This window comes from Rhinoderma darwinii, chromosome 4, assembly GCF_050947455.1.
Source record: "Rhinoderma darwinii isolate aRhiDar2 chromosome 4, aRhiDar2.hap1, whole genome shotgun sequence".
NCBI classification, from domain to species: Eukaryota; Metazoa; Chordata; class Amphibia; order Anura; family Rhinodermatidae; genus Rhinoderma; species Rhinoderma darwinii.
The window spans coordinates 385,513,620-385,538,339 of NC_134690.1; the positions used below are offsets into that span (position 1 = coordinate 385,513,620).

The 24,720-nt window shown below is 42.7% G+C and overlaps 1 protein-coding gene across 6 annotated transcripts in view; it reads right to left on the bottom strand.

Moving 5' to 3' along the window:
- The window catches only part of EML4 (EMAP like 4), a 161,715-nt gene that overhangs the window by 18,225 nt on the left and 118,770 nt on the right, over positions 1-24,720 (bottom strand). For 5 of the 6 annotated variants that reach the window (XM_075863252.1, XM_075863251.1, XM_075863250.1 and 2 more), the window contains 9 exons: positions 23,097-23,222; positions 22,890-23,021; positions 22,321-22,388; positions 20,602-20,690; positions 19,246-19,343; positions 18,878-18,965; positions 17,760-17,858; positions 17,014-17,144; positions 12,485-13,570 (listed from right to left, as the gene is read on the bottom strand). In XM_075863252.1, coding sequence (XP_075719367.1) covers positions 13,103-13,570; positions 17,014-17,144; positions 17,760-17,858; positions 18,878-18,965; positions 19,246-19,343; positions 20,602-20,690; positions 22,321-22,388; positions 22,890-23,021; positions 23,097-23,222 — 1,299 coding nt within the window. In that variant the 3' untranslated portion in view covers positions 12,485-13,102. Of the gene's footprint in view, positions 1-12,484; positions 13,571-17,013; positions 17,145-17,759; positions 17,859-18,877; positions 18,966-19,245; positions 19,344-20,601; positions 20,691-22,320; positions 22,389-22,889; positions 23,022-23,096; positions 23,223-24,720 lie in introns of those variants that run through there. The other variant, XM_075863253.1, reaches the window with a different exon arrangement.

Sequence of the window (24,720 nt, forward strand, 5' to 3'; positions counted from 1 at the left end):
TGACCGGAAATTCATGAACAATCTGTAGAAACAGTGCACGCTTGTTCAGTCTATAATAAAATAAAAAAAACAAAAAAAAAACGTGTGCAGATTATTGTGATTGTAAATATCTCACAATGCAGAGTAAAAGTTGCTGATGTGTTTAGATTAGTATTATGACCTATAGACAGATCACTTTTTCGTTTTCCAATTTGCCCAATGAGTCTGACGGCCAAGCACAACAAAATAGAGGTCGGGGCTTTGCTGTTTTTTTTTTTTTACAGAGCTCCAAATCTCCCGCAAAGGCATACATTTAAAAGTGAACATTTGGCTGCCTGCGGTCACCACTGGAGGGAGATTAGAACATTACTGCATTCGGTCTTATTATTAGGCTCAATGTATAACAGTATGCAGTAAGCTCACAAGCTCCCCCTAGTGGTGGCTGCACGTTGGGATTATGATATGTTTTAGATTTAATGGTAATAAGAGGATTTGGAGCTCTGTAAAAAAAAAATGGAGCTATAAACAGCTATCAAGATATATTTAGATATTAATCAAGGGTGGATATTCTCTTTAACCTCAATAGTACGTCCTGCAGAGGGGTTAGTTCCCGCATCCAGACGTACTATTGCGGAGTAGTTCCCGGCGCACACTGTCCTAACGGACAGTGTCCGGGAACCGGGAGGTCAACTGTCCCCGACAGCTGACACTCCAGCCTTGCCGGTCAGCGTACCATCGCCGCTGATTTCGGCAATTAACCCCATAAATGCGGCGATGGATTGCCGTCGCCGCATTTAAGTGGTTTGAAGCACATCGGCAGCCCCCACGAAGGGATCGTGGGGGCTACCGATGCTTGTCACGGCAATCGGAGGTCAGACAATGACCTCCGGGTTGCCATGTACGGAAGCCTCGGAGGAACAGCCTCCTGCCGGTCCTCCGATGCTTCCTGTCAGTGTGACTGTCACGTCACAATGACAGTTAGAGTACATTACACTACGTGTGTAGTGTAATGTACTCTAGCAGCGATCAAAGCTGCAAGACTAAGTGTCAACTAGTGGGACAAGTGAAAAAAGTAAAAAAAAAAGATAATAAAAATGTTTTAAAAAAAGTGTAAAAATAAAAGTTAGAAGTGATATAAACAAACACTGCATTTTTTTCCTATAATAAGTCTTTCATTATAGGAAAAAAATGAATACGTTAAAAAAAGTACACATATTTAGTATCACCGCGTTCGTAACGACCCCAACTATAAAACTATAATGTTATTTTTCCCGCACGATGAACACCCTAAGAAAAAAATCTATAAAAAACGACACCAGAATCGCTGGTGATTAAAAAGTCGCATGTACCCGAAAATAATACCGATAAAAACTACAACCCGTCCCGCAAAAAACAAGCCCTTACACAGCTTTTTTGACTGAAAAATAAAAAAGTTACGGCTCTCAGAATATGGTGACACAGAAAATAAATTATTTTATAAAAAAGTGATTTTATTGCGCAAACGCTGCAAAACCTAAAAAAACCTATATACATATGGTATCGCCGTAATCGTACCGACCCGCAGAATAAAATATAATTGTCATTTATAGTGCACGGTGAACGCCGCAAAAATTAAACTAAAAAACATTGTCAGAATTGCTTGTTTTTGGTCACCCGGCTTGCAAAAAAATTTAATAAAAAGTGATCAAAAAAATCGCATGTACCCCAAAATGGTACCAATGAAAAGTACAGATTGTCCCGCAACAAATAAGCCCTCACGCAGCTTCGGTGGTGAAAAAATAAAGACGTTCTGGCTCCCAGGAATATGGCGATGAAAAATGTGCAGTGTTTTCTAAAAGCGGATAAGATCCGACACCATTTATCAGTGCGACACCGGCCACAAATCTATGAATTATTATTTATTTACCCCATTATTATACCCTCTTATTATGCCCTGATGTTCTCCGCACAGATTACATATGATCCCACATTATAAACTGAAATACCAGCGAAACCCCAAACAGAAAAACTACCAAGCAAAATCTGCGCTCCAAAGGCAAAATGACGTCCCTCTCTTCTGAGCCTTGCAGCGTCCCCAAACAGCAGTTTGCGCCCACATATATGGCACCGCCATACCCGGGAGAACCCGCTTAACGCTGCAAAGGTATTTGTCTTCAGGGGCACAAACTGGGCACGACATATTATGCACTAAAATGGCATATCAGTGGAAAATTGCAATATTCACACCATCCGCTGCGCATTAACCCCTTTGAGCACTATGACTTAATAGCACGTCATGGTGCGGCGGTTGATGTATGGAGCGGGCTCACGTGCTGAGCCCGCTCCATACGCTGCGGGTGTCGGCTGTGTATTACAGCTGACACCCGGGACTAACGGACAGGAACAGCGATCGCGCTGTTACAGGAGTCTGTAAAAATAACAATATACTGCAATACATTAGTATTGCAGCATATTGTACCCGCGGATCCAATGATCGCTGGGACAAGTCCCCTAAGGGGACTAATAAAATGTGTAGAAGAATTAAAGTAGTTAGTAGTGAGAAAGAAAAAAGTTTAAAGTTAAAAAAAAAAAACCTTTTCCCATTCTTCAAATGTAATGTCAAAAAATAAACAGAATTGATATCGCTACGTCCGTAAAAGGCCGAACTATTACAATATACCATTATTTAACTCGCACGGTGAACACCGTAAAAAACATAAATAATTTAAACCGCCAAAATCGCTGTAGTTTTCGTTTTTACTGGACGGCGAAAGCTGTAAAAACGAAAACCCCAAAAAATGGAATCAGATTTTTTTCCTATATTTTCCTATTTTTTTTCAGTTTCCCAGTACTTTTTATGGCACTTTAAATGGTATCAATAGAAACTAAAATTCCTCCCGCCAGAAATAAGCCTTCACATCACTCTACTGACGGAAAAAGAAAAAAGTTATGGCTCTTGGAAGGCGGGCAGTGAAAAACGAAAATAAGAAAGCAAAAAATGGATCAGTCCTGAAAGGGTTAATTCATTTCTAATGAAAAAAATGTATGACCCCATGTGGGGTATTTCCGTACCCGGGAGAAATTGCTTTACAAAAATTGGTTGTTTATTTCTCCTTTATCCCTTGTGAAAATGAGAAAATTCACCATTTTAGTGGAAAAAAATGGAGATATTAATTTTCTCCGCCTAATTCTAATAAATTCTGCAAAAGACCCGTGTGGTCTAAATGCTCACTATACCCCTAGAAAAATTCCTTGAGGGGTGTTTCCAAAATGGGGTAACTTGGGGGGCTTCCACTGTTTTGGTCCCTCCAGGGTGTTGCAAAGGCGGCATGGCACCAAAAAACAATCCAGCAAAATCCGTGCTCCAAAATCCAAATGGCGCTACTTCCACTCTGAGCGGTGCCATGGGTCCAATCAGCAGTTTATTACCACATATGGGGTATTGCCGTAATCAGGAGAAAATGCTTTACAAATGTTGTGGTTCTTTTTTCCTTTATTCCTTGTAAAAATTTAAAATTTCTATGCTTTTTCAGAAAAAAAAGTTGATTTTCATTTTCACTGCCTAATTCCACTAAATTCTGCAAAAAACCTGTGTGGTCAAAATGCTAACTATACCCCTAGATAAATACATTGAGAGGTGTAGTTTCCAAAATGGGGTCACTTTTGGAGGGTTTCCCCTGTTTTGGTCCCTCCAGGGCGTTGCAAACGCGACATGGCACCGAAAACCAATCCAGCAAAATCTGTGCTCCAAAATCCAAATGGCACTCCTTCCCTTCTGAGCCCTGCTGTGGGTCCAATCAGCAGTTTATTACCACATATGGGATATTGCTGTGACTGTGACTTCTGGGGATTTTCTAATATATAAGGCCCTCAAAGCCACCTCAGAACTGAACTGGTCCCTGAAAAAATAGCCTTTTGAAATTTTCTTTAAAATATGAGAAATTGCTGCTAAAGTTCTAAGACTTGTAACGTCCTAGAAAAATAAAAGGATGTTCAAAAAACGATGCAAACATAAAGTAGACATATGGGTGATGTTAACTAGTAACTATTTTGTGTGGTATTACTATCTGTTTTACAAGCAGATACGTTTAAATTTAGAAAAATGCTAATTTTTGCACATTTTTTCTAAATTGTGGTGTTTTTCAGAAATAAATACCAAAATTATCGACAACATTTTTTCACTAACATATAGTACAACATGTCACGAGAAAACAATCTCACAATCGCTTGGATAGGTAAAAGAATTCCAATGTTATTACCACATAAAGTAACACATGTAAAAAAATTGGCTGGGTCCTGAAGGCCAAAACAGGCTAGGTCCTGAAGGGGTTAAAGTAGGATCCCTGCTAATATTTTACTGTGGAATTGCCATTCTAACATTTAGCCGATATACTAAGGATGGTGATATTATTCCCTCACAATATAGCAGTATTGCATTAATGTATAGTGATATTACGCAGTCCCTGTATGGTGGTATTATCCAAATACTATATGATAGTATAATTCAGTTACTCTTTTGAGGTATTATTTGGTCACTTTGTGGCGGTATTATTTGGTCAATGTATGAAATTATTTGATTACTGGGTGGCGGTATTAGGTCACTGTATTCTGGTATTATTTGATGATTGCCTGCTTGTATTACTCAGTCATGGTGATGGACCATGTAATATTTCTACCTCAGGTGGTAGAAAAGCTGGAATCAGCCTGTAGCCACACAAAACCTTGTCTAATCGGTAAGGCTAAGTTCACACAGAGTATTTTGCCGAGTTTTTGACGCGGAAACCGCGCCAAAAAGCTCGGCAAAAACGGCCCGAAATTGCCTCCCGTCGATTTCAACGGGAGGCGGGGGTGGTTTTCTCCCGCGAGCAGTAGAACCGGCTCGCGAGAGAAGAAGCGACATGCCCTATCTTCGGGCGTTTCCGCCTCTGACCTCCCATTGACTTGAATGGGAGGCAGAGAAAGCGTATTTCGCGGCGTTTTATGCCCGCAGCGCCCAATGGCCGCGGGCGAAAAACACAGTGAAAATCGGCGTGCAGGGAGAGGAAAATCTGCCTCAAACTTCCAAACGGAATTTTGAGGCAGAAATTCCGCCTGCAAAAAAACTCTGTGTGAACATAGCCTAATATCGCATGACTGAATGGAGCTTTAGGGTATGTTCACACGGCAGCGGCCGTTACGGCTGAAATTAGGGGGCTGCTTTCAGGAAAAACCAGCTCCGTAATTTCAGCCGTCATGGCATGTTGAGGTGCTTTTTCGCTGCGTCAATTACGGACGTAAATGGAGCTGTTTTTCCATGGAGTCAATGGAAAACGGCTCCATTTAACGTCTGAAGAAGTGACAGGTACTTCTTTGACACGGGCGTCTATTTACGCCCCGCCTTTTGACAGCGGGGCATAAAAAAAATGACCGTCGGAACAGTACATCGTAAGACCCATTCAAATGACTGGGCAGATGTTTGCCGACGCTATCGAGCCGAATTTTCGGACGTAAATCGAGGCGGAAAACGCCCGAATTACGTCCGTAAATAAGCCGTGTCAACATACCCTTATTCAGCTTGAAAAAGGCCTAGTTCACATGTTTTGGCCATACATTTAGCGCGTACATTGAAGAAAAAAAAAAAAAAAAAGCTCTCGACGCAAACACTAAACCTGTTCACAGTATCGGCTCTGCTCCGGGACTCTGTGGAATTCACTGACATCGGTGTCCATATATGGACAGTGTGTCAGGGTCTTCCCCAGAGCGGAGTCCCGGTCAGAGCGCTAGTATCGGCTCTGCTCCGGGACTCTGTGGAATTCACTGACATCGGTGTCCATGTTTGGACACACGATGTCTGGGGCTTCCCCAGAGCCAGAGTCCCGAGCAGAGCGCTAGTATAGTCTCTGCTCTGGGACAGCCTCTGACATCGCTGTCCATACATCGACAATGATGTCAGGGGCTTCCTCAGAGCAGGAGTCCCAGTGATGTCAGGAGCACAGTTGGAGTCCCAGGAAGAGCTACTAGCGCTCTGCCCGGGACTCCAGCTCTGGGTAAGCCCCTGACATCCCTGTGGCATCATCTACGGAGGGCACTGTGGCATCATCTACAGAGGGCACTGTGGCATCATCTACAGAGGGCACTGTGGCATCATCTACAGAGGGCACTGTGGCATCATCTACAGAGGGCACTGTGGCATCATCTACAGAGGGCACTGTGGCATCATCTACAGAGGGCACTGTGGCGTCATCTACAGAGGGCACTGTGGCGTCATCTACAGAGGGCACTGTGGCGTCATCTACAGAGGGCACTGTGGCGTCATCTACAGAGGGCACTGTGGCGTCATCTACAGAGGGCACTGTGGCGTCATCTACAGAGGGACTGTGGCGTCATCTACAGAGGGCACTGCGGCGTCATCCACAGAGGGCACTGCGGCGTCATCCACAGAGGGCACTGCGGCGTCATCCACAGAGGGCACTGCGGCGTCATCCACAGAGGGCACTGCGGCGTCATCCACAGAGGGCACTGCGGCGGCATCCACAGCGGGCACTATCTAAAAAGGGGCTGCCCAATCTTGACATGTGTCTGCCAAACGCTGCTGAGCCGCCGGACTGAATTTAGCGACACTTAAACTGGAAAACTGGATTGTTGAAATAAGCACGTGGAGAAATCTCAAATTTTAAACCTAGCGCTATTATAGTAATGTAGTATTATTATTATAGTAATGTAGTATTGTTGTAGAAGTTCAAATAACTAACAATAATGTTGTATTGTATCAAATTTGAAAGTAATGCGGCCCGTCAACTTCCCATTTTTTCTATATGTGGACCACCTACCCGGCCGAGTTTGAGACCCCTGGTCTATATTAACTCTATAGAGGAGCAGTAAACATACCATATGTAGGCAAGGCTATGGCTAAATCACTTGTCTAATGGCTGGTTTTTACAGCCGCTACAATTCAGTAATATATTATTCCAATTACCCAGAACGGAGTCCCTTTACTTCAAGCCTGCACAGGTGTAGAACTGAAGACACCACCAATTACTATGATGTCCAAGTTTTACCGTGAGATCATAAATCACTGGGGCTGATCTTGATGAATTAGAAGGACCCTTGTGCCAGAGGCCCCTCTGCCACATAAGCCCTAGCCTAAAGGGGGGTTTTATGCAGGACGATTATCGGGCAGGCGAACGTTCATATAACACTCACTGCCGAAAATTGCCCAGTGTAAAAAGTGCAGCGATCAGCAGATAAACTAGCAAGCCCACGATCATCTGCTGTTCGGATCGTTTTAAAAAAAGAGAAATATCTTTGGCGGCAGCATGTCTCCGTGTAAACAGGGAGACGCGCTGCCGACATGATAATGGATGGGGACGAGCGATCAGAGTAACAATTTCTCGTTGATCGGCGCTCGTTGCACCGGCCGGTGTAAAAAGGGCCTTAAGGCATGTAGACATAAGGAGCCTGTACACAGGCACACAAAGAATCAATATAAGAACCTTCACAAGCCTCCAAATGAACAAGGTCACATTGTGAGTCGTGTACGAAGCTCTGGTGTCAATTTAAAGAATGCTCATTAGTATTTTTCATTATCCTAAAAGGAAACTTGGTTCAATTCAGAAACCCACTAAACTAACATCTTGTAGCCCCAGTTTACCTTCCACCATGCACAGAAGACCTCCACTCACTCCTGTGTAGGTAGTGGTAGTAACAAATGCTCTCGGCACAGAGGTAAACCTGTCATTAGAGGCACTGCTAGAGGGGGGTGCAGAATTATCCAATATTATACATGGCACATGGTAGGTGGGAGCAGTTAAAAGATTTTGCATTGGTACTCAGAAGCTTTGAGTTACGCCTCTGCCTGCCACATTGGCAGATATCTATGAAGCCAGGCACATTGGGGCCAAGTATCAAACTAAAGCTTTAAGGCAGGGGTCTCAAGCATGCGGCCCCTGGGGCTGTCATCTGCGGCCCGCGGGACACAGAGCCGCTAGTATTGGCTCTGCTCCGAGACTCTGGAATTCCCTGACATCGCTGTCCACATATGAACAGCGATGTCTGGGGCTTCCCCAGAGCCGGAGTCCCGAGCAGAGCGCTGGTGTCGGCTCTGCTCCGGGACTCTGTGGAATTCCCTGACATCGCTGCCCATATATGGACAGTTTGTCAGGGTCTTGCCCAGAGCGGAGCAGAGCGCTGGTGTCAGCTCTGCTCCAGGACTCTGTGGAATTCCCTGACATCGCTGTCCACATATGAACAGCGATGTCTGGGGCTTCCCCAGAGCCGGAGTCCCGAGCAGAGCGCTGGTGTCGGCTCTGCTCCGGGACTCTGTGGAATTCCCTGACATCGCTGTCCACATATGAACAGCGATGTCTGTGGCTTCCCCAGAGCCGGAGTCCCAGGCAGAGCGCTAGTACAGGCTCTGCTCCGGAACTCTGGGGAAGCCTCTGACATCGCTGTCCATACATCGACAATGATGTCAGGGGCTTCCCCAGAGCAGGAGTCCCAGTGATGTCAGGAGCACAGCTGGAGTCCCAGGAAGAGCCTACTAGCGCTCTGCCTGGGACTCCAGCTCTGGGGCAGCCTCTACAGAGGGCACTGGGGCAGCCTCTACAGAGGGCACTGGGGCAGCCTCTACAGAGGGCACTGGGGCGTTATCTACAAGTGGGTGTGTGGCAGTATCTGAAGGGGACACTGGCATTATCTAGGGGTGTGTTGCCTTATCTACCGAGGGCACTGCAGCAGCATCCACCGAGGGCACTGCGGCACTATCTAAAAAGGGTCTGTCCAATCTTGACATGTGTGCTAACTGAGCCGCCGGACTGCATTTAGCGACACTTAAACTGGAAAGCTGGATTGTTGAAATAAGCACGTGGAGAAATATCTCAAATTTTAAACCTAGCACTATTATTATAGTAATGTAGTATTATTATTCTAGTAATATAGTGTTATAGTAGTTCAAATAACTAATTGATTAACAATAATTTTGTATTGTATCAAATTTGAAAGTAATGCGGCCCGTCAACTTCCCATTTTTTCTATATGCGGCCCACTTACCCGGTAGAGTTTGAGACCCCTGCTTTAGGGTATGTTCACACGCACTGTATTCAGATGTAATTTAGGCATTTTACGCCTGAAAACCGGCTCTATTATGCCTACAAACATCTGCCCATTACTTTCAATGGGTTTTACGATGTTCTGTTCGCATGAGGTGTAATTTTAGGCATCAAAAGACATTGCGTAAAAAGACGCCCGCGTCAAAGAAGTGCATGTCACTTCTTGGGACGTTTTTCATTTACTTATTTGAAAACCAGCTCCAATAACGTCCGTAAAACATGCCACAAAAACCGTGAGTAGTTACAAAAATACCTCCGTAACTTCAGACGTATTTTGCTACTGCGTGGTGAGGGCTGGTGTCAAAAGGGGTCGAGGGTGGTTGACTCCATATTAACGTCCATGGTTTTAGCATGGGATGTCCGACAAACTTATATTGGTGCGATGGTCAGTGTCCACACACATTTTTGGCCTTATGTAATAATTCTACCTAAAAACTGTATAGGGAGCGGGTTCTCTGAACTGATCAAGGATATAATTTTAGCTGCACACAGCCACCACCAGGGGGAGCTGAACTGCATATAGTGTATAACGCAGTATGCAATGAGCGCCCCCCTAGTGGCGGTTGCAGATAGCCTATACGACTGGCAAGCAGTGGCCACAGTTTAGTCCATAGCTATAGCATGCCCTTCTTGATCTATGGTGGCTACATTTCTGACTGCTTTATTAGAGGGGCCAAGGAGGGGAGGGGATTTGTACTCCCCTGTTTGAGTTATTCTATAATAAAAACCCTGTGAATTCATTATTTCTGCCTGTGTAAAATACCTTCGTCCTGACTATCCCTCTACTAAGAATTTGTCAGTCCAGTCAGCGGAGGGTGACTTCACCATCAGACATCGACTAATCTCCATCTCACTTACAGCTATAGTCATTGTGCAATAGACGACTTATTACATGTTCACTGCCATCATTTCAGATTTGTAGCGGTTTTATATTTTCATTGTTATTATAGGGTGAGTCACTTACAAAGTATCTACATTATAACCAATAAATACAATGTGGTCGGATGGAAGAGTGAATACAGTGGTCTAACTGGAATAAGGCAGTGAATGATTGGTACACACGTGATTTATTCCAGGCTCAGACTGACTATGGATTCCCTGATTCAATCAGAAGATGTGGGCACCTGTCCAGACCAGTACAAGCACCCGCTTACTGGAAGTTTGTTACTTACTGGAAGTCACATTTAATGTAGCAGAGCCGAGTTTATAATTTACATCATCTGATCCCAATTTCCACTATTTTAATGAAACATTGGGGGACATCTGCCCTGAGAGATGACAAACTTTAGATAAATGACTCCTCTATGGAAACAGAAGCAGCAAGTTGTTTTATAAATAGTTTCCTTCTTTCATTTCACTTTTATTAAAAGTGTAATTGATCGTATAAAAAAAAAGTAAAATAAGTTTTCCTTGAGAAACAATGCCCACTCCTGTCCATCGGCTGTGTCTAGTAACCTGCTAAAGATGGAGGGTAAACATACAAATGCCCTGCAGATGTTGCCCTTGGTCAGATTCCAGAACCCAGTGCTGCAAGGCAATAATACTAAAAACTGAGCGACCATGATGGCGGCTAAGAAAACTAAAAAGATGTCCACTTTAAACAATCCCCTTTTTTGTTAGAAGGGCCCCTTTAAAATATGATCACAGATCATGCCACTGCTGGGGCCCCCAGAAATAAGCTATAATCTGTGGAGGAGACCGCTTCTCGAAGGAGACCGCTTCTCGAAGGAGACCGCTTCTCGAAGGAGACCGCTTCTCGAAGGAGACCGCTTCTCGAAGGAGACCGCTTCTCGAAGGAGACCGCTTCTCGAAGGAGACCGCTTCTCGAAGGAGACCGCTTCTCGAAGGAGACCGCTTCTCGAAGGAGACCGCTTCTCGAAGGAGACCGCTTCTCGAAGGAGACCGCTTCTCGAAGGAGACCGCTTCTCGAAGGAGACCGCTTCTCGAAGGAGACCGCTTCTCGAAGGAGACCGCTTCTCGAAGGAGACCGCTTCTCGAAGGAGACCGCTTCTCGAAGGAGACCGCTTCTCGAAGGAGACCGCTTCTCGAAGGAGACCGCTTCTGGGTGTTTCCCAGCTTAGGACCCCTTTCAAAAATGCAGAACAGGAAGATAAAAACGTATGCAATTTTTTTGTTCACCCCGTAAATTTTTGAAATGCCTATAAAGTGAAAACATAAAACACAGCCACATATATAGTAGGATTTTATTTTGCTCTTAAATGTCAAAAAATTACTGTCATGAGACAGGAATGCATGAGATAGAAATGGCTCAAACATCTTCACATGAAACACGCAGATTCAGATTTCATTCACAATTTTTGAACCTGAAACCTTTACAGTTACATAGTTAAAACACTTTTCATCCATAAATCACATTTTTTTTTCTTTATGAACAGCAGTTGCCATTACATACAGATAAGGCTTTTTGTGTTTGTCATTTCATAAGCCTCATTTTTTTTATTCCTCTTTTGTAGTAATTGCAACCTTTATTTATCCCCCACCCCACCAAACAATTGCGTATCATATTACATTTTTGAAAACCAAATTGCATTTATTTTCTTTGTTTTAATTGTATTCATGCCTAGAACTTACAAAAAAAAAATTGAAGTAGGCATCACATAATAAATACGCATCTTGTTTGGAATGAGAATTTTTTTTTTATTTTTTTTTTTTAAATTTCCTCAAGACTGAGGTTTTTTTTAAACTTTATTTTTAGGACCACTGTAAACAGAATACATCAGTGTAAATCTTTAGATAAATGTATGTGTATATACTGCCATATGCACATACATAGATGAAGATAAACAATTATAATCTAGACACATACATAAAAATTGCCATATCATTTTACTGTAGATATGCTTGTGTATGTGATGTCCTTTGGGCAGCCTGTTATCTTCTAATGACTTCTATGTAGCAATACTCCTGAGAAGATACTGGAAGGGAATGACATTTTATATGCACTTTGGAATGGCGCAATGATGTAAACTCTTGCACACTTAAGACATGTGCATTTGAAAAATATATATAAAAAAAAATAATTAGCTCACCTAAAATATGAACCGTTACATAAAATAATCTTATGTTTCAAAAATATTCACAAAAAAAAATAAAAAAATGTATTTCTTATTATTTCCCTTAAAGTGATTTGGCTGTATGAGAAATGCATAACAAAAAAAAAAAAAAAATACTATAAACTAATTTTAACTAAATTTGTTACAATTCCAAGAAAAAAAAAACCCCCAAAAAAATCAAGAGATTTAGAAATGCCAAGCACCGTTATCAGTGACTGTGAATCTTGTTTTAATTGATGGGTTACTAAATTATAATTCTTCTGCAATCACAACTTGTATTTTTCCCCAAATGCAAATTCTATCCGTTCACCTTTGTGAATAGACATGCAAGATGTGAATTAGGATCGCAAAAAAAAGATATAAAAAAAAAAAAAATTGCTTGGTCAGGATAAAGCTAGATCTTCGTAAATATGCTGCTAAATATAGTTGTTAGACAATAAAAACAGTCCATAAAGGCAGGTAGCAGCAAGTAGGGCAAACGTTATCTAAAACTGTAAGAAAATTGCATAATGTTGACCAAAGTTGTGCTGGAAGTCGAGCACAGGATCCGATCTTTTTACCTGAAAAATAATCCACAGTGGATCACCCTTGGCCTTTGATGCACCGAGTAAATGATTCTGTATCATTTGTAAATCTGTTTTCTGTAAATCATCAGGTTTGCTTTTCTATTATTTCTAAACTTTATTGACCCAGTTTGACCCTAAAAAAAAAAAAACGAAACCTAAAAAACAAAAATATGTACAACAAACCCCTTTGTGACATCGGTTCTTAAGTCTCATCTACATTGTTGTTTTTTTTTTGTCCACCTTCCAGCTTTGGCTTTTTCTGGTGCTCGTGCCGTTTCCTGGAGCCTCAATCACACGAGTACGGTGTCTTATTCCAGCCAAATATTCTCCTGCTAGTTAAACCCTCTTCCCATAACAAAAGCGCACACACCAGGAACAAAAAAAAAAAAAAGGATACAGATTGTTAAATATTACGCAGTTAAGACACTGGTGTATCTTCTCCTTGGGTTTCTGCTAGGACAGGAGAATCGGTTGACTCCTCATTTATTTCACTAGAGGCCTCTTGACCATTTTCCGCCACGGCTACTTGACTGCGCTCTTCACTTTGCTCTTCGTTTTGATGCTCGGTGCCAGTTGTATTTTCTACTCCAGCAGCAGCATCTTGTGGTGGCGCGGGAGACTCTACAGGTGGAGTGACCTCCTCATTGGCGGGTTGTGGCTCGGAGGTAGGAGAACTTTCCTGCACAACCTTCTCGGTTACAGTTGGTGTGTTGGCTGCGTTTATATCCACTATATTGTCACTTTGGTTGAGTGACACCTTTTCTATCAGTCTCCATTGAATGATGCTCATGTCCTTCCCTCCTGTTGAAACCAGGTGGCCATCATTATGGGTAAAGCTTACATTGGTAACGTGGCTGCTATGAGCGCTGTACTTGTGACTTGGAGCCTGTCGAAAAAAAACAAAAGCATTCACGTGAAAGGTGCTGAAGTAAATTGGGTTCTGTAACAGCAGTAGCAGTGGTCTAGCGCCTATGGGTCTTGACCAGTGTTGCGGAAGTACAACTCCCAGCTGGAGAGTCACAATGTTGGAGCCCGGTGTGCTAACACGAGGTTAACTCTTCACACCAGAAGCATTAGAATTGAGCTCCAAAAATGATAATCTATTTAATTCTATCAATATTTCATCCGTGCTTTTTAAGTTTGTTGCAACATTTGCTTTGGGAACCCAATAGTCCAGAGAAAAAACAAAAACAACAAAAGACCAACATTTTTAGAATGGACTATGAGGCCGGGTTCACACAGTTTTTTTTGCAGGAGGAAAATCTGCCTCAAAATTCCGTTTGAAATTATGAGGAAGATTTTCCTTGAGCGCCGCGGGCATAAAATGCCGCAAAATACGCTTCCTCAGCCTCCCTCCCATTGATGTCAGTGGAAGGTCAGAGGCGTAAACGCCCGAAGCTAGGGCATGTCCCTTCCTCCCGCGAGCCGGTTATTCCGCTCGCGGGAAAAAAACGCCTCCCATTGAAATCAATGGGAGGCATTATCGGCCATTTTTTGGCTCGGTTTCCCCATCAAAAAAACTCAGTGTGAATTGGCCCTAAAGGCCTGGGTTTACGTGGGTCGTAGTTTTACGCAGCATATCCAACCTAGTACCCGCAGCACATTCCGTCCGAAAAAACACCACAGAATTTTTTTTTACATACTTACCACAGCTGTAACCGTGGTGACAGATCCCTCTGACAGCCTCCTGGGATGACTCATCCCACGTGACCGCTGTAGCCCGTGAATGGCTGCAGGAGTCACATGGGATGAGACGTTATCCCTGGAGGTCTGGCTGGGTGCAGGAGCAGAGTTTTGGGTAAATATGAGATTATTTTGTTTTTCCCCTGACTTGCTATCTGTGTGGCGGAATCGCAGCTTTTGTGGAAAATCTGCAGTATTTACGCTACGCGAGAACCCGGCCTAACAGATTGGATTCTGCAGTAACCAGACTAAATGTCAAGGTCGTCAATTGTTGTGAATGTAAAGATCAAATAATGCAACAATTCCATCCACCCGGGTATAGAACTGTAACCTCATCCAAGACCAAACCTAGTCAATGTAATAATTCTAGCCCGGCAGATGGATACTGGATTGGACTGTAGTGTCAGAGCCGCCTCTACGCTCTGCAGTTCTGCTGGTCAGATATAGGATAGTCATCGAGAGAATCACATCTCAAATATTTTTAGTTCCTCTGATATTTGCCCCAAATAAGACGAACACAAAATTCAAGTGTCGCTCATAGCGCTTTGTTTTTATTTTATTATAAGCGTTTTTGGTGACGTACTTATTTCAAAACATTTTTATTACCGGATTTTTCGGACTATAAGGCGCACACGACTATAAGGCGCACACGACTATAAGGCGCACACGACTATAAGGCGCACACGACTATAAGGCGCACACGACTATAAGGCGCACACGACTATAAGGCGCACACGACTATAAGGCGCACACGACTATAAGGCGCACACGACTATAAGGCGCACACGACTATAAGGCGCACACGACTATAAGGCGCACACGACTATAAGGCGCACACGACTATAAGGCGCACACGACTATAAGGCGCACACGACTATAAGGCGCACACGACTATAAGGCGCACACGACTATAAGGCGCACACGACTATAAGGCGCACACGACTATAAGGCGCACACGACTATAAGGCGCACACGACTATAAGGCGCACACGACTATAAGGCGCACACGACTATAAGGCGCACACAGGTTTTAGACAACAGAAAATAGGATTTTTTTTTTTAGATTTGACTTTTTACAAAGAAAAAACTATTTGTTAAAAAAAAAATTGTCCTGTATCACCACATTCTGAGAGCCATAACTTATATTTTTTCATCGATGAAGCGGTGTGAGGGCTTATTGTTTTGCGGGACGCGCTGTAGCTTTTATTGGCACCGTTTTTTGGTACATCCGATTTTATCACTTTTTATTTCATTTTTATTAGGTGACTAAAAAACAACAAATCTGTTTTGTTTTTTTACGCTGTTTACCATGCGAGTCAAATAATGCTATATTGTAGTTGTTTGGACTTTTACGGACGCAGCAATACCATTATTTTTTACATTGTGCTTGAGGAAACACTTCTTTTTTTTTTTTTAACTCCGCGAGCACTCGGCTGTTTCCGTAACTCCCAACCACCTAACCAGGAAGTGGCCGGGAGACAGTGGAGCCGAGTAAGCTAGAACGGGGCTTAGGTGGCCCCGTTTTAGAGGTAGTTACGGGTCCCAGAGGTGGGACCCACAGCGATGACATTTATGACATATCCTGTGGTTAGGTCATAAATGTCCTTCATGGAAAAACCCCTATAAATGCCGCGGTCGCTATTGACCGCAGCATTTAACCTGTTAAACGGCCAGGAACTGCGCGATTGCTTTTACTAGCCATTAGAGCAGCGTGTCAGCTGTAAAACACATCTGAGACCTGCAGTGTACGGAGTGGGCTCAGCACTTGAGCCCGCTCCGCTCCAAAAATCATCCCCTCCCCATGAAGTGCCGGCACATCATGGGTCGGGAAGGGGTCAAGTGCGCCAGCCCCCTTGACTGCTGACTAGAAGAAGCAGGGACTTTTTAGAAAGATTAATCCTTGCTAAAAACTGCGTCTTATAGTCCAAAAAATACAGTGTGCATTTTTCCTATCCTATCGAGAGAAAAAAAAGCCATACCCAGCACGTGCCACACATGTCACGGACCACAAAATTGCCACAAACCAAAATGCTTTGGATGTAGCCTTTTCAATAATTCACTTAAGGCATTGAAAAGGAACATTTGGCAGCAAAGTTTTTAACTTTTAAAAGAAAAAAAATAACTAAAAACGCAAGTAAGTAGATGAGATGTGTATGTGGAAGATATACGTTGAGTGCAACAATAGTGGATCATATGCAGGATCGAGCAGTTTCTGATCACATCTAAGTTCAGAGACACGCAGGACCCGCTGACACTGAACCGGTCAGTACCGCTAACCTGACAGATTCAGGTTTCAGTGCTAGATACAGTTGCTCTGTATACAGGCTACAAAGCAGCTGTATCTCGAAAAGTAAAATGTAACTAAAAATTCAATTAGAAAGTTTCACAAATCAAACGGATTGACTTTTTTTTTAAATAAAAAAAAATGTCTTTAAGGGGGAGGGGTGTATACTAAGTTTGTTCCAATGGTGCAAATGAGGACTGTTTATCCCTGTCTTATCTAGAACGATTCCCCAAACACGTGCTCTCTTCTGTTCTACTGTAAGCATGATTTATTATACCGTATTTTATCCTTCATTCTAGATTATAGTCGATAACTATTAAGTGGACTAATATCTAAGTGGCCACGGTCCTAACTGTAATTACCTTTGGTTTGGAGCACGGATACTGAAATAGATGGACCTTACAGAAGTCATCAGCGAGAGCAATAACCTTTCTGTTGTGAGACCGTACTAATGCGTTTATATCTGTGCCATCTGATCCTTCTGGCCACACACCTAATGGAACGAATACAACATTTTATTACATGAGTAGCTGTCAAACCTTACACAAAAAGGAATCACCATAAAGTTTACATGAAATCTAGATATATCTAATGAAAAACTTCCCTAAGAAGAAAAAAAAAAAAGCGTCAAATAGTGGCCATTTCCTTAGGACTTTGCACTAAACTCCATTTTCAATTTATTAGATTATAAAAAGTGTACTACTAGTCACAGAGGCACGTCTGAAGTTATCAGAAGGGATCGGAGACCTCTTGAACGAAGGAGTATCCTTTCAGCTTCATTTGGGAGGGAAGACAAACCATAGACAGTCAATGGCCTGACAAATGAAAGACTCGTCTTTACTTCTCCCAAATGAAGGGGATATGAGCCAAAGTGTTTTATAACGAATTCACAACGCACCAGAATTAGCACAGGGCTCGTGTTCTCGGTTTCTCAAGTGCTGCCCTTTGGTGGTGGTCCCTACTATTCTGACGTGAATTGTAGAATATAATCTCAGCTGCTCAGCTATGGTAAGAGTTAACACCTCAAGCAAGCCTGTACCTACATATTCTGATTCTCTAATTATATCCAGAATTTAGTTTTAAACATTAAATATGAATAGATACTGACCAAATACATGAAATCCTAGCACACAGGTGTATGTTGCCCAGTCAATGTCTTTGCAGTCTGAACGATTCCGAATTAATTTACAACCACTTGGAATGTCCCCTGGTGACAAAAAAAATAATAATTATATATATATATATATATATATATATATATATATATATATATAAATGAAAGCATTGTTATTGCATTTACCATTGATAACAGAAATAAATGCTAAACCCATTCAATCGGACAGACTTTCTGCTACACTAAATACACCATACACCTAAGGCGGAGTGCACACCTGCATAGTCATTTCCATTCCGTCACAGGAGTGCTGGATTTGTCGCACGATGGACACCAATAACGCCTGACCTACCCTACCGACTTATGTGGCGTCTTATTTTGACGGGAACAATAGTGGAGTTTGCTGCACTATTCTACCAATCAAGCATGACAAAATCTTTGACGGAGGCTCACCACGGAGCCTCCGACGCAAATGTGAACGGAGCCCAAGATAGCAAATAGATATTCCTCCCCAAGCCCCTGAAGACATGCGAGCTCGGTTGAATGGGCATGTATACTCAATAGTAGGGGGGAATAATTGCTGATAGGTGTGTCTGCATTGGAACAATGGATCAGGTTTGTTGAGGTCGGGGGGGGAGGGGGGGGGGGGTCGAGACACCAAATGCACTTTAGCTGGATGGCCGGTCCTGACGTCACAAGGACAGACTATCATGCTGTGGCCAGTCATATTTTCTCCCTCTACCAGCTGATCCTCCTGATGATGGGGGCAAGGAGAAATCAATCTCCTGGTTACAATGTGTCGACACAGCACTCAATGTGAGCGAAGTGCAGTATTGGGAAGGAATCTTTTGCATTTAGGCCACTGCCCGTTTTATCGGTTTTCTAAAAATCAACGATGGACATCTAACTAAAACAATGAATTGCCTGAGGAGGATGAATGCAATTTTACTGCATCATTTGTATCTACTGCCCTTTGGTGCCCCAGTTTTATAGCCGTTTACAGTATAACTTGGGGTTGTGGTATTTTGATGATTCTAAATGCAACAAAAACAATCCTTAAACTATAAAAAAAAAAAAGTGTGTAACCTGCAGTAACACCTCTAAATACTTACAGTATAATATTTCATAGTCTCCCGAGTTTGACATGATGTATTTGTTATCTGGGGACCAGTCGAGGTGGGTAATGTAACTGGAATGTCCCTAAAAAAAAAAAAAAAAAAAATTAAATAGCAAGACTGATGTCACATTTCAAATACCACATTTATATAAGGGTACAGCAAAAGTTACAGGAACACTCCAGGCAAAACAGATACACTTACATGTCCTGTGGGGGCGGAGCATGACACTGATGATTTCTCTGGGGTTCTTTCAATCTCTGTGTCATGCACTGCCCCATAAGGCCCAGATGTATGCAATACAGTATGCATTTTGCCTTTAATTTTCTAGAACTCCAAATTATTCATCCATCGGCTTTACTCACAGTGCACTTCCCGTATCTGCTATATTTTCTTCCATTCTCTGAGACATTGTAGAGGTAAATGAAGTTATCATGTGAACCCACAGCAAGCAGGGCTCCATCTGCAGGAGGAAAATAGGAGATTGTTCTTCAAAAACTAACAAGTATAAATGTACGGACATGTTACATAAATTACACTAATAGTACAGGTACACCAGTCAAGTCCTCAACGTAGTATTATTTAATCTCATTGTAAGAACACCGGATCAATGCCCAGATTCACATTATCAGGTTTATGCCAACAGATCTTTAAGTCTTCCAGAAACTCATGATCGGGTCTTGCAGAAATCCCATCTCTTCCTGAACCTTTCTAGTTTCAGATGCATTATAGCACTGGAGGGGAAACCGGCTGCCTCCTGGGACACAGACATCCCTTGTTACCATACGGATAAGCCAAAATTGGATTAAAGGGGTTGTCCAGTCTCTAGAAATTGATGGCCTGTGCTCATGATAGGCCATCAATAGCTGATGCGTTGGCGGTCCGACTTCATGGCCCCCCGCCGATCAGCTGTTTTGAAGGGGGTGCAGTGCTGATTTTCATTCATTTCTACTTGCTCACTGAATCTCTCTGCTACATCCGTGTTGACGATTCACAAAGTATTGCAGCATTCTCCCATTGAAGTGAATGGGAGAAAGAGCTGCAATACCTGTGAATCACCACTACATCTGTTTCAGCGATTCAGTGAGCAAGGAGAAATGAAGGGAAAGCCACTCCCGTACGGGCACTGCACCCCGTTAAAAACAGCTGATCGGCAGGAGTCCCGGGAGTCAGACCTCGACCCAAAAGCTATTGATTGCCTATCCTGAGGATAGGCCATCAATTTTCAGGGACTAGAAAACCCCTATAAAAAGGTTGTTCGGGATTATACAAATGGTCTGCTTCATAGGAACCGCTCCACTACACGAGCTGTGCACGGAACTGAATGCGGCTGAGCGGAAATTCCAACCACAGACCCCAAGGACATGAGTAACCCGGCTTCTAGAAAAATAAATAGACCTGTTTTTCTAATTCTGAACAACCCTTAATCAGGAGGAGTACATCAGAGTAACTAAGGAGCGCTAATATTTTGCAAATTTAGTGTAACTTTAACCCGGAAAAGCATCAGCGGCAGGAAGAAAGTTCCCCTAGAGAAGGGCAGATAACACTGGTAAAGCAACAAAGACTACAACAGATACTGAGGGCCCACAAACTGATCTACTTGTCAAATAGTGAACGTAGAGTAGGGTAGTTCTTAAGAAAAAGTTCTGGGAATGCAGACGAGATGGAGACAGTGACCTGGACACAATGTAAGAGTCAATCATTTATGGTTAGTCACTCACCCATGGAGTATCGCATCACCGAGAGCTGCTCATTACCATCTGTGTGTATTGAAACCAGATCTCTCGTCTCTGCATCTAGGACAAACCATCTAGAAAATAGGGTAAAAGGGTCTGGTTACAGAACGTATAAAAACTAAGAAAATCAGGTAAAATATCTTCTCGTAAATGCACCACGACTGCAGCTTATCCAGGTTTCCATTTAGGTCACGTTGCAAATAATTCAGCTAGATGGGGAGTTCAGTAACACTAAATTCCTCTTCATGATGACCCACTGTAATGTTATTTAGGCTCAGTTCACTTCAGGTTTGATATAAGTTCGGCATATACATTAACGTGCACATATATTATCACGTGTGCCAAAATAGTGGCCGATAAACGTGGTATAATTTTCTTTTCTTAACTTCTTGAAGAGCACAGGTGACTACACTTATCAGTACAAGGCATACAACAGTTGCAGACGTCTGGGACATACAGTACATTCAACCAAATATGCACGCCGAACCTCGTGCCCATACCGGTGACTACAGCCTTACGCTGCCTGCAGAGATATGCCGAATAGGATCCAGCAGCATGAGAAAGCCACATAGATTCACATTTACTATCATTGTTATATAGAAAAGCCAACTCATGAAGGTGGAAGCAGAGCAGCCGCCTACAAGAACAGACCAGTTGGGCACGGTGATCAGACTCCCTGTGGACAGCGGCCTGCATTACAGCAACAGGTTGTACTATTGAACAATCTATATGTATGAACAGAGATAAGGATCTAATGCTATGTACATTGCTCCAAAAAAAAACAGGGATATCAATCTGTCCAGGTAGAAAGCATAAGATTAGGAATCAATGTTACCTGCTTTGGTGCAAATGAAAGTGACAACAGGTGCACTTGAGCGGTATCTGCAAGACAACCCCCAAAAATGGATTGGTTTTGCAGGTGGTGTCCACAGATTATTCTTCTCATCCTTCCGTACATACTTCTGCTAGAGTCCTTGTCCCTATTGGCAGAAAGGCGGTACCTACAGCCCATTCAGGTTGCACAGGTAGTCCAGCTCCTCCAGGATGGCACATCCATACATTCTGTCGCAAGGTTTGCAGTGTCTCCCAGCAGTCTCCGACCATGTAGCAGATACCAGGACACGGCATTATATGGGAACCAGACAGGGCTATAGAAGGGCATCAACCCATTAGCAGGACTGGTATCTGCTCATTTGTGCAAGGAGGAACAGGAGGAGCACTGCCAGAGACCCACAAAATGACCTCCAGCAAGCTACTAGTGTGCAGGTTTCTGACCAGACGGTCAAAAACAGACTCCATGACAACGGGATAAAGGCCGATGTCCTGTAATGGGACCCATGCTCACAGCCCAGCAACGTGCAACTCGATTGGCAGCCAGAGAACACCAGAATTGGCAAATCCACCACCGGCACCCTGTTCTCTTCAGAGGGGAGCAGGTTCACACTGAGCACAAGTGACAGACAGTTGATCAATTTGGTTTTCATTGACCGTTGACACATTTTGTTCAACGAATTACACAATTTATCTCAGTAAAGACTTTCAATTTGAATCGCTCGTTCATTGAGATCCAATGTATGATTTAAAGTGCTCCCTTGATTTTTTGGAGCAGTGTATGTGACACATTCAAGCTGTAGAGTCAACTGCAATAAATTCTGAGGTCACAGCTCATATATAGGCAAAACCTATCCACTACATTGTATTTACCTTCCAGAATGTGTTCCAATAGCTACAACTATTCCACTTGGATGGAAGTCTGCACAATGTCCAGGTTCCTAAAAGTAAAATAAGAGATATACAGTTAAAAAACCCACAAATCTCAAGCTTAAAAAAAATTTAAAAATTCACCACAACATAAAATAATCCAATAATTCTGTAATCAGTGATATTATAAGGGCCGCAGAGAATAGAGCTGGCCTTATAAGAGAAGCGGATTTAAATTAAATTTCCATTTTGGATAATCCATTTTTGCTGGAAGGGTTCCCCCAGTAACAAGCGGACCGCAGGGTGTGCGGTCGTGGGACCTTCAGCAATCAGTAGTAAACTGCAGCGCCACCACAGGGGAAAATAAGAATGACACAGTGACTACTAAAATCAAGGGGCTGTCTGTATAATGCATGGACATGCTGGGTCGTCCAGAGGAGGAGTTGCTATTTGTAGCTGCTCTTCACCAATAGATGAGGGTCCTGATGTGGGGACCAACGCTATAAACTCAGAAGGGGTAATTGAACATGGGTTTTCTAAACCAAACATCCCCTTTCATAAAATCCACTTACATCTAGAAGTCTGGTCCATTCCAGCGTGTGGTCTACAGAATTCCATAAACAGACCTGCTTGTCCTGAGCACATGTTAATAGAAGATCTTTGAAGGGGTGCGTTGCCAATCCCCAGAGTTCATCGGTGTGACCCTGTAATGCGCAAGAAAATAAATTTAAGTGACTTTAACAAAAGTGAAACAAAAACGCAGCCCAATGGATTCTTACCTGAAGTTCAACCTGGAACCCATCATTAAAGGTACCTCGTAGAATAAAGTTGCGTGATGTGCCAATTAGAAACTGGTCAGTTTTGCCTTCTGCTACAGCTCGGATGGTGCCATACTGATCTGGGACCTAGAAATGGTCCATAAATATGTTAATAGAATGATAATCGTGAATACGAACACAATCATATTAGAAAAATTTATACAACACATAATGACATTGGATGTAATGAATAAAATCTATCTATTGCAAAAAAAACACTTTAAAAACAAATCCAATATAAAATCATATGGTGGCAGCAGGGATATCAAAATTAGCAGAGATGTAGCATCCCTATATTTCCATCACCACAATCATCATCAATAGGTCCCCACATGAACAAAAAACATATCACCCTCTGTGTACAGCATGAAAAGCTTTACTTTACACCAATGGTCTCCAGCTGCTGCAAAACTACAACCACCGATACGTCTGCGGTGGTCTGCAAATGTAGAGATATCACAAGACCTTCCCTCAAGCCCTCATTGTGCAGTGTCAGCGGTCTACAATCTTTCAGTTGCGAAAAAACTATGACGCCAAGTGCGGGGATACAAAAAAAAACAAAAAACACCTATGAGAACCCCTGCGTCATGCCCTGCCCGCTCCTTAGGTCCTGTACTAGGCGTTCAAAAAAAAAAGTATAAGTGAGAGGTGAAACGTGAAGCTCTTGGACCCCAATGCAAAATTTGTAACCGCATCCCACACCTACCAAGTGCCATTTGTAATACTGGTGCCTTCTTACCTGGCAGGGAGGTCTTTGGGACCTCAGGATATAGAGCCAGGGTGTGATGCTACCTTTGCAGTCATTGTAATAGTAAAGATGTGTTACTATTGTACTATATGGGTCATTAAGAGTTCGGTTTTGTTAGGGGGGGGTTAGAAGCATCTACTTGACAATTCCAGGGACACATCTGGGTGTATCATACTAGTAATGGATGCATCGTTTGCTTATCTTTTAAGTTATTCCACATGGTGATTGGTGACCGGCGCCCAACTGATGTCGAATTATAGGTGTTGTGCCAAATGATGCTGTAAAAGACTCTCCCACTTTGCTAAACAATAAAAGGGAGCTGAGGGCATGTCCTTCAAACACCATAAGACCCACAACTAAGTCTGTGTCTGGTCTCCGACAGCGGTTGTCTATTACAATTGGGAACACAGGGTGAACCGATTTGATAGAATTTGTCTATTAACTAACCTTTGGATTACTCTAACACCATACACACCCCTAGTTTTAAGTTCTAGAAATTGATGGGCCGACAGCTACCCCCCCCCCCCCCCCCCCATTTTGCCATAGGCATGTCCTTTTATCTAACACGCACTACAAAAGAGAATGCCAAACACGTCTGATCCTACAGTTTCCCTGAGATAATCAGACAGGCTAAAATTCAATTGTACTATAGGCTGTAGAGATTTATTTTCTTATTCGTGTGGATTGCAGCCTGTTTAGCCACTAGGTGTCAGTATGTGTTAGCATTAGTGGCTATGCAAAACTTCGAAAATTATTGTTTTTTTATAAATAAAAATTTCAGCGTTGTGTAAAATTCAAAATCGTTTTTATAAAAAATTATTTTTACTTTGAGATACA